The 11,188-nt window shown below is 43.5% G+C and overlaps 1 protein-coding gene across 1 annotated transcript in view; it reads left to right on the top strand.

Annotated features, from left to right (window-relative positions):
• LOC112548053 (paralemmin-2-like) overlaps positions 1-7,454 on the top strand; it is a 144,717-nt gene extending 137,263 nt beyond the window's left edge. The window contains exons 4-5 of the mRNA XM_025192146.1: positions 5,458-5,643; positions 7,310-7,454. Coding sequence (XP_025047931.1) covers positions 5,458-5,643; positions 7,310-7,454 — 331 coding nt within the window. The remainder of the gene's footprint in view (positions 1-5,457; positions 5,644-7,309) is intronic.
• The last annotated feature ends 3,734 nt before the right edge of the window (positions 7,455-11,188 follow it).

The following is an 11,188-nucleotide window of genomic DNA, read 5'->3' as shown; positions in this document are numbered from 1 at the left end:
ACACACACACACACACACCTGGCAGCAGCTGATCAGTGCTGGGCTTTTTTTTTTTCAAAGAGCTGGGAGCTGGAGCCAGGAGGAGCAGCCATTGACAGTGCTCAGAGAGTGGGCGGGGGATGGAGCCAATTCGGAGATTCCACCAATTTGGCGGCAGCTGAATCTCCAAATCACATTTGGCCAAATCGATTTGGGACAGTGATTCAAATCACCAAATGAATCACTGTCTTCCTAATGGGCCGAATCCAAATCTGACGTGAATACTAGATGCTTCGCACAGGCCTAGGCCCAGTGAACAGTTGTCTGTTTGCACCTGACAATGTGTTTTGTTACTGCAAATGTTACACATGGATGCAAGAAACTAGCATTTAATGTTAATTATAGGAAAAGTCATATTGACTCTGTCTGTAGGCCCTGTTGACTATTTAAAGACTTTTTGAAAGTTTAAAAATTATAGCTGGATGAATAACGGAAGTGACTTAGTAAGATTTTCTAATTTGCTTAGAGGATTTAGATGGACAATTCCTATGGAAAATAATGGATTTATCTTAGTCTGTCTTAGTCTATCTTAGTCTTCTAGATAGGCTTGAAAATCTCAGCTTGTGAGAATATATTTGACTTCCTAAATAGATTGTCTTTCTTTGCGTTTGCACCTATTTCATATTCCCCTTGGGCATATAACTGATGGCATTATGTTTGTGGAAATCAAATATGTAATTTGTATGCATGAGTATTGATGAAAAACAAATTTTAAAGTCACAGTACTGTTACCAGAAATCCTTTTGTGCTCATACAGTTATATCTTAAGTGACCAGTCATAGCTCAACACTATAGTTCAACTTTTCAATACTTGCAGTCAACCCATAAAATGAATAAAAATATATTTAAATGATAGTTGAATAACTGTGAATAATGGGAAAAGGGAGGATTTGTGAGCAGACAGAAGTTAAATTAATTAACAAATATATGCTGTTTGTGCATTATTTCCTTAGTTCCATAAAGGAACTACTTGCTTGCTCGATCCTTTTTTTTGGCTGTGCCTTTGGTAAAGCCGAATAAGGGATCTCTTTAAGGGGTCAGCAAAAGTTATGTAAACTGGCTCAAATCCATCTAGAATTCAAATATATGTTAAAAATGAGGTTTTAAATAGCAGCAGAGTTTGGCCATCTGAGTACTTTGGAAGTCAGTGATAAAACCTCCACCAACTTCAGTGAAGATTTATGTGAATTAGTAGCTCAGTGTTGCTAAAAACACAAACAAGGGGCATGTCTACATGAGATGCTTCACTGTGCATTAAACTAATCTAACGCACAGTAAAGAGTCACTATCTACATGTGTTCTGGACTTACTGCACATTAAATTAGTCTAATGCACCATTTGCTAGTACCAACACAGATAGGTACTCAGAGCTGACCCGAGCAGGGTGTGGGGCCCAGGGTCCATCAACCCATGCTGGGCTCTGTCCCTGCTCTGCTCCCCCTGGACGTGAAAAAGCTGCAGTAGCAGCATCAGTGGCAGGGGAAGGAGGGAAGCAAGCTGCTGGATGTGGAGCCACCGCTCCTCCCAGCTCCGTGCTGCCACTGCTCCACCCTGCTCTGCGGGGCCCCCACAGCGCAGGGCCCAGGGTGGTCACCCCGATTTGCCCCCCTTCCCCTCCCCGCCAGGGATGGCCTTGCAGGTACTAGATAAACAGAGCATTAGGTGTTGCACAGCAGTGCTTGCGTAGATGCTGACCGGGAGCAATTTTGCTCCCGGTCATCCCAGGCAGCAAGGGGCAATAGCTGCCTGGCTAAGCCATGTTGGGGGAGCTACAGAGGCAGCTGTCTCCCACCCTGTGCACATGGGGACTGGTTCTGATGCGCATAGAGCCAGGAGAGCTTTGCTAGCTGCAGGAGTAGGTGGCTTCCAGCCCCTGCAGCCACCATAGCTCTCCTGGCCCTGTGCACATGGGGACTGGTCCTGGTGTGTGCAGGGCAGGAGCCAGTTGCCCCTGCTGCCAGCACAGGTCTCCTGGTCCTGTGCATATCAGGACCAACCCCCCATTTCCTCTGTCAGCCCCTGGGCAGGCCACCTGGGGGAGCCTGGAGCTCCCCCCGGCTGGTGCAGGGAGGCAGAGCAGGGAAGGAACAGCACTGGACCAGGCTGTTCCCACTGGACAAAAATCTGTGCCCAACGGGGCACATGTGTATATATGTTCCAAGTGCCTTATTTTGCTGTGCAGTAGCCTTACTGTGCATTAATTTACAGATAGACATATCCAAGGAGTCATAATTTTTAACCTCCTGGTTTGCTTTTAGCATGACTAAACTTTGGGAACAAAATCCTGGTAATTCTATCCTTTGACAAGGGAGAGGGGGAGGTTGTGTGTGTTTTCTTTTGTGACCAAAGATGGTTGAGGTATGTGTGAAAGGGCCTGGTGTTCTCTCCTCTATGGTGAGGAGCTGTTCCTCTTCATGTATCAGAAGTCAGGTCAGTTTGTATTCCTGGGACTCTGTGGCAGTCAGCAGGCTTTAATACAGTTATAATGGTTCCATAAGCAGAGTGGGTCTGGTTCCTACTCTTTCACATTGAATGCATGTGTTGTAGCATGCTATCCAGCGTACATAAGGGTATCAGAATTTGCCTCCTTCTGAACACAACTAGAAAAAAATTAAAGTAAAGCCATAATATTTCACTTTTTCTTATTTTATGGTAGCTGTTTTTGCCAGGTTTTTAATGATACTTAGGGTTCAAGAAGTCACAAAGCTGGGCCCTTACCCTGTTAACATTTATGCTTGAGTCACATCACACTTACAGTGACTCTAATGGGATCATGTATGCACAAGTGTTTCTAAAACTGGGCCTACTTTAGTTAACTTTTCTAATACATAATCCCAGAATATCATGAAAATCAGTAGCAAAGCAGAACAGCCCATAATGAAGAAGCCATTACAAATTACTAAATACCATTTTATGATTACATTAATAACTACCAGCAAGGGGCATACAGAAGCACACAACACGCATAAAGGAGACAAAGGCAGTTTTTGCTGGTGTGCAGCAAATACTAAAGCAGAATACAAGCATAAGAGCCTTACAATCATAGGGTAAATGCTTGATTATTATGATTCTCTTAATTTTTTTAGAGAGTAAGAAACCATAAGCACAATTAGAAGTATAATCACGCATGAAAGCCAAGTAGAGGTAGGTAGAAAGACACAGGGCCTGGAAAGGACTACATGGCTCATCGAGTCCAGTCCCTTGTGATCACAGGCAATGATCTGAGGGATGCTTGGACTGGATGGTGGGATTGGTTCTGACTGGGCATGTCTACACATGCAATTAGGGTGGAGCAATAAACTTCAGTGCTTATTGCACCAGAGTTTACTGCTCACGGGTGCACTGTTTGAACGTGCTCTCAGGACTGCAGCATGTTGTACTGGGTCAGAGCTGCCCTGGCTGACAGGAGACCTGGGGGTTAGTTTGCCAGCCTGGGGCTTCTCTGACTTGGCTCAACATCCTCCAGAGGGGCTGGCTGGGGCATAAGGGTGCTCCATTGTGCAGGCCAGCCGGCAAGCAGCCCCCACACTCAAGCACCCTCATGGCCCAGCGAGCCACATCAGCATCTACACCTGCACTGTTGCAAAGTAAAAATCTCTGCAGCAAGATAGAACTTGTATTTACAAGTACTACCCTAATGTGAAGTTTATCAGTTTACTCCAGCCTAATAGCCCTGCATGTGTAGATGCAAGATGATTACTGAAGAAATAATTAGTCTACTCCACAGGAAATGTCTTGGGTAGACATTGTTACTGTGTCTTATTCTACAGAATACAGAAACTGCAGATTGATAAAGCCAAGTTCAGAATTGATAAAGTAATGGTGGTGAGGAACAATCCTCCTGTGTTTAGGAAACCATTTTTGAACTCTTCAGAGTCATAATTACATGAAAGCCAACTTTTTACATGCCCCAGGGAAAATGTTAGAAGAATGCTACTTAAGCTGGTAATGGAGGCAGAATTTGAATCTTGGCTTAGACAAAGAGGATTTTTCCCCTAATTTTTAGAAATTGCTAGCTACCAATTTAGCACAGATTATGGACTGGATCCTCTTCCCACTGGGCTTTGGCCTTTGATGTCAGTGGGGCAGACTGGGTCTCAAAAGAGATTTGGATGGAAAACATTCTTTAACCATCAGATACAGAAATGTGAGGCTGGGGGTACAGTTCATTTAAATCTGTGGGAGAATCTAAGCAGAAGAGGGCTAGGGAATATGATTAGGCAGAAATTCTAAAGTGCATCAGAGACTAAGGGCAAGAAGCTTTTGGGACTTCTACACGTGCTCCGGGCATGGGGGCAGGGGAGCATGGCGCTTTAATTAGAGTGGCTCTGAGAGCTATTCTAAGACACTGCCGCATCTCCTGTATCATCAAATGAGCTTTAGTTCAAGCGCCCCCGCCACCATTTTGAAGCGTGGGGATGCCGATACATGAGATGCAGGAGGCTGCTGGAGCATGGCAATTGCCACGCTCCAGCAGACTCAATAAATGGAGTCTGCTCCGATGTGCTGGAATTTCAGCACGTCGGAGCATCTTTGGTGCTCGTGTATAGGTGCCCTTTTTGGGGGAGATAACATTCTTCTAAACTTTCTTGTTTGGTGTTAGAAAAAAGTATCTGTGATTCTTTGCCCTTGCCCCATGATAGTGATCCTCTGAGTTCTCTGGATAGTAAATACCGAACAAGTGGGCAATGCACTTACAGCATTCCCCTGTCCACCCCTCCTCTCTCCAGATTACAAACTTGAAATGGATTCTTTGGTCCAGCAGTGACATAAATGCCCGATGAACTTTCACAGACACATTCTTGACTATGTGTTGTAGGTGAAGCAAACTCTGGAATGTATTACATGTCTCACATGGTTATTTTTACCACAGGATAGTCTGCTATTTTACAGCAGTGAATGGAAAATTGGCATTTGAGGTCTGGATATTAACAGTCAGCCTTCACAGAGTACAGCAGCCCACCCACAGCCTGCTGTTCCTACCCAGCATTTGAAAGGCTCCTTAACTGATTTTACTAGCTTACATTATATAGAGTCCCAGGAGCCTATATTTACTACACAGATTGAGGGATTTTTCTTTGCTTTGAAACCTTTTATTCAAACACTTACTTGAAACAATCCTTGTGACAACACATTTCCTTATGTGATGGCTGAAGTCAGTTTGTTGCCCATAACAGCATGGCTGGTAACAACTACTGGCCTACCACAAAACCAACAAAACTCTAATGACCTTCTTGAGAAGGGCATGCTCTTTCTGGAAAATGTCCTTGACACCTTGATCTGCTTTTATAAAGCTGTGTTCTTAAGGGGGAAAGAGGGGAGGTGGAAATAAAAAATCATTAAGTCAAAACCTTGCAGATATAACTAGGTTTATTTCTATTGAAGTCATTATAGTTATATCAGTTTATGTTGTTTTAGGATCCAGCCCATCATGTCCAAAGAGACACAAATCGTGGCTGCTTCATTCCAGATTTTAATCAAACCTGCATTTGAATTATGCAGAAAACTTAGTGCATTGATTAGGAGAACATCCGAGCATCATGCACAGGAGAAATGGAAGAGCCCCATGCAACAGATATACTTACTTCCTGGACTGGAAACACTGTAATGCACTGGCTGGTGTGTGTGTCTTCAGTGGATAACTTTAGAGCTACTTGAATTAGCTAATAGTTGTAAAAGATCTTAGCTAATAGTTGTAAAAGACCTTTGAAGTTACAAAATGGTTTGTGTGTGTGCACATACAAGAGAAGCAATATCTATATATTTGTGAGGTTTTTTTCTTGGCTTTCTTTTACAAAGAGAAAAGTCCTAATACTAGTGATAGCTACAGGGAGCAGGGGATGGTGGGGGGTACTTTCCTGTGATGGGGCGATTTCTGTTTTCTTTACTAGTGACTGTGGCGTTATGCATGAGCCATGAAAAAAACCCAAACATCCAAAAACATAGTTGAGTATAGTGCTCTTTTGCTGTTGCCTTGTTTTGCTTGGTAGGGTATAAAACAAGTATTTATAATACCAATGGAGGGTGCTTGTGTCAGACATGTTGCAAGCAGAAGCAATTTCCAGTTGATATCTGAGCACAGTGCTTAATACCTGGATAAAATGTGAGGCTTCTCTTCCGCTGATAAAGATGACTAAAAAGTCATAAATAGATGCCAGGTGGGTCTCACATAGCAAGAGACCTATGGAGCAGGAGAGGTTGTCCACTCTTCAGCTATGCATAATTGGTGTCAGCGGGCAGCAGACAGAGCTCACAGTCTGGAGAGGGCCAGATCCAAACCAATTAGAGGAACTGAAACACTTTGGGAGCTAATGGAATTACACCTTCCTCCCCATTAACAGCAAATTAGCTTTTACAAGTAAATATTGAAATCCTAGCACAGGGGAGGCTTCTGAAGGGAGAACCCTAGGCAAATGGATTGAAGATGCATAAAATAAAAACATACTCACCAAAATAATAAATACACACAGGTTGCAATAACTCCAAAACCTGAGTGCCTTCCAGATCTGTGGTTTTAGCCCAAAGCTACTTTTCGTCTTTTTCTTCTGTCTCCTTGGAGCATCTAGAAGACATGAACACAGTTCTTCTTTAGCAATCACCACTCCTTCCATCACTCCAAGGGTTTCTCTCCTGTTGGTGGTAAACATCCACTTTTTCTAATGCTGTCCGTTTTTCTGGCCTCTTCTGCTTCCCACAGTTCAGAATTATTCTCTTTGGGTATGTCTACATGTGCTATTAATTTAAAGCAAACTCAGGAGCAGTTTGAGCTTTAGTAAAGTACTCCCAGGCATGGCATCTACATGTGAGCCTGGGACAGCAGCGATTTGAGCCAGGACAGAGCAGCTTATACCAGGACCACTCAGCCCCAGTCTCTGGGTGGCAGCATCAGGTGTCAGAGGTGCTGGTTGAGGCATGAGACTGCTGAAAGCATGGAGCCATGTGGCTAGATGGCAGGCAGAAGTCTGTCCCCCAGCTGGTTGGGCAGACTGGGCACAATTTATTCCCTTAGTCATCATCTCCACGTGTGTTTAATCACAGTAAATTTGTGTGTACTGGCATAACATAGTACTGTCCCCAACAGTATTATCTTACTGTGGTGTTTATTAGTTTACTGTGGCCTGATACTGTTAAATGTGTAGATGGCAATGCTTTACTCCATGGTTAATTAGTCTAATCCACAATTAAATGCATGTGTAGATGAACCCTATATGTCTCAGGCTGGGGACCCTGACGAATGCTCATACTCTGTTACTTCCACTAATTCCTGTAGTCAGAGAGAGGAAGCTCTGACAGCAAAATCACTCTTGTTCAAGCAGAAGATAGTGTTAGATGGTTCAAGTGATGTAGCTATGATGGTCCAGGAATTATGTGAGAGGCAACGAAGTGTTTGGGAGGCCAATCTTTTATTGGAATGACTGCATGGCTTGGAAAAATGTAGATGAGCTTTTGAATGCAAAGCGATCTCCCTCAGGTCTGGGGAAGGAAGCAAGTACAGCAATTTTTAAAAACAGTGGATAGAGCTGTGAAATTGGCTGGGGAAGAAATTCCCAGAGGTAGAAGACAAACAATTAGTAGAAGAAAAGAGGCTTGATTACTGGGAGATATCTCAGGGCCTTGTTACACATAGCATTTTGAGCTGCTCAAATGTTGATCAGTGTTAGTTCTAGCTTGAGTTTGGAGCAGTCACACCTTACGATTAAAACCTTCTCTGACTGTCCCCCACCTGCACATCTGTGACTTGCTAGAGGGCTGGTGAACAGTGACCTGACTAGGAGCTACAGATGTGAATTGCCACTAGAGGGGACCAAAGACAGACCTCTATCCCTGCTCTAGGTAGGGGAGGGGGCGTGAGAGATGGGTTGGAGCAGGGGCAGGAACATGAAGCTGTGAGGTGCAGAGTTAATGGGATGGGGTGAATAATAAAATAGGAGATGGAGAGAAAATGGGAGTGGCAGAAGGGTGTTGAAATGAAGGAAGTCAGTCACTGAAGGAAAAAATAAAATGAAGTTAAAAAAAGAATTTAAAAAGCAATAAAGAGGAAGTAAATTGAAGAAGGTCTCATGTTTTAATAAATTGGGATTTGCGATTGGGGTGTGAGGGGTGCTGGTTCTGGTTCCTGGTGTGACTAGGAAGTAGGAACAGGGAGGGAGGGCACTTTTGGGGGAGCTACTGTCCCTGCCCTGGAAAGGAAACCTGATCTGACCCCATACTTTGTTCCATCCCACCCCTCTTAGACCCCACTCCTGGACCCTGTAACCTGTCCAGCTGGTATGTGTTCTACAGGCTGTTTGCACAGGGTTGCACGCCTGCGGGTGGGAAGGTCAGACCCTCAGGGTGGGAGGGGGAGTTGGCTTGGTGCCAGAACTGCTCCCTGGGCAGTAGAGTTTAGAGGGTAGAAAGTATGTCTGCACAAAACTGAGGGGTGAGGGATGCTGGAGGACTGCAGTTCAGATGGCTCACTTGTGAGGAGTGGCTGCACATTAATACAACACAAGCTGAATAACATGGATCAGAGATAATCCTGCCCTGGAGTAGCATAACTTTAAGCTGCCTAAAGTGTGCTTAAAACTTGTATCGGGTGTTAATGTATGGACGCTCCAGGGGTTAAGAGCACCAGGAGCTGCCTAAAATTAATATGTAACAGGGCCCTCAGTAATACATCTGTCACCTTAGATGGCTTCTCAAACAGGCTGGTTTACTGACATGGAAGAGAACGTGGTTACCTCTGATCCAGGTAGTTCCTGCAAATTTTATTTTCCTCACAAGGAAAGAACAGGCTTCTGCATGGCTTAGGAACAGCTGCCCAATGCCCAACTCCCTGCCTGCTCCCTAGCTAAGACTGATCCATTTCAGAGCTCATCTGTTGAAGCTGCACAGACTCCAATTTCCACAGTCCCTGAGGGGCTGTATCTTCCCAAGCAGCATGTTCTCCACCTCCTAGATGCTTTAGGATGCAATTCATGCAGGATATATTTCATAAGGAAACAATACAACAGCAGCAACAATAAAACACAGCTTAAGAATTATATAAGGAGTCTAATTTCCAAAAGGTTTTCTACTTATCCTAATCAGAAAATCATTCAAGATTTGCAGAAAGGTCATAGAAGGAGTCATGTCTATCTGAAGAATCATTGGGAACTGAGAATTTGGGGATTTTTAAGCTAGTACTTTGTATGATGCATTTAGGAGTTGTACCATTTGTAAAAAATATAGATAACATTCTTAAACATGCAGATAAGATCTCAGAAACGCCCTGGCTGTGCTTTTACAGTTGGTTAAATGCTGGAATCACAGGCCTAAAAGCAGCGATTTAGGTCTCTTCCATGGATTTTGGGAACTTAAGAGCATCACCAAGGAAATAAATGTGGCCGTTTTGAACAAAAGCCTTAGAAAATTCCAAAATCAGATAATCCTTATGTAGAGCTTCTTGCCAGGGGTTTGCGCGTGTAGGATGCGCCAGCTTGTGTACGTCTGTTGATCTCTTTTTGTGTCAGTTTGTTAGAAGGAAAGAGGCACTTCTCTCAAGTAGAAGAGCCACTGAGGGTCATGACCAGCACTGAGCTTCATTTAGAAGTAGAATGCAGTGATGCTTCACTTAACAAGCAGGCCACAACATACCGCATTAGCCTCTGCTTCCAAATGGATGGAAATCATAGCTGCATGTAAATCACATGCTAATGAGTTCAGAAGCATTTCTCCTGATGGTATGCATTATAAAAGAGGGAGTGAGCTGCAATTTCTCTCTTGGCCAGATTCAGATGGAGAAGAGAGATATCTTGGTCTTTGTCTGACCGTTTCAAGGGAATGTCTAGCAACATAGGTGTGTGGAGGGCTTGCTGTGCTGCATGGGACCAGAAACCCAACAGGTCTTGGACCTCAGTACCATGCTTCAAAGATGAATCATGACACGTGCCTAACCGTGTGAATTCTATACGTGAGGTAGGGAAATTCCTTTGTCAGTCATGGGCTGATCTTACGCATTGATGCCATCAAATTTAATGACTTCTTCCTCTGTCTACTTATGATTTTCAAGCTTTTTAATAAATTTAGCTGCACACACTCTGATCTCATAGAGAATTCAATTAATGGTGCATTACAAATGGAAAGAATTGTTCAGTTCATAGCATCAGAATCAAGTCTTCACCATGGGCCAAATTGGACTATTCCCTTGAGTGAAGCAAAACAAATTACTTCTCCTTTCATAGCTAGTTTAGAGTTATTTGTTTGTCTGGCCAGCTCTTCTCATAAGTGAGCCCAAACATAGCAAGCTGCAAGCTGGACCTAACATCAGAACAGGTCCTTCTACTCTTTTAAGTGAAAACTGATCCAATGAGTGATGCGGTGGGCACATCTACACGAGATGCTAAATGATACTGCGCATTAGCATGTCACTGCAAAAGCAGCGCTAATGCACAGCAGAATTAGTCTACCACGTAGTAGCTTCACAAAAACAGTTACTGCGCATTCAATTTACTACCTGTTATTACAGATACTAAATTGAAGGTGCAGTAACCATGGTGCATTAATGAACCTGCAGTGGCACCCAGTGGGTGGGAAAAAACAAAACCCAGGAAGGAATTGTCTCAGAATCATGTTTGAAGGTATGGGACCCATACAGACGTGCCAAGTATTTTGTTTTGAAAGAGGTGATTGCCCTGTAGTGCATTTACAAAGAAGAGGCTCAGAATTAGGCAGCGAGAAATAGTCTGAAGTCAGGCAAAAAGCAAGGTAGACACGCACCTTGTGAGCTAACTAAATCACACGTGCATACGCTTGTGTAAACAATGACTTCGTCTGACTTTATAAAGGGAAGCAGAGTTTCTTCAACAGGAATCATTAATTACAATACAAAGGGTAGGGAAGGGGGAGGAAAAAGGAGAGGGAGCTGCTGAGAGGTACATGGGTAGGAGAGAGCAAAAAAAAAAAGTTACCCCAATGAGGGATATAATGGTTATAAAAGATAATCCAGGTAATGGAATAAGGCTCCATAGTTTTATTCAACATGTGAATGATTATGTAAACAAAATCCAACCCGTGGGTGATTTTTTTGTTCTGCATTTTTCTGGTCACATTCCTTTTTAGAGGGTTTTTTTCTAAGAACAGCTACCTCCCCACTGATGAAGTAAGCCCCTGCTTATGAAAGCTTATG

The sequence above is a fragment of the Alligator sinensis genome, unplaced genomic scaffold, assembly GCF_000455745.1.
Source record: "Alligator sinensis unplaced genomic scaffold, ASM45574v1 scaffold1362_1, whole genome shotgun sequence".
Classification (NCBI taxonomy): domain Eukaryota; kingdom Metazoa; phylum Chordata; order Crocodylia; family Alligatoridae; genus Alligator; species Alligator sinensis.
This window is presented reverse-complemented; position numbering and strand designations above follow the sequence as displayed.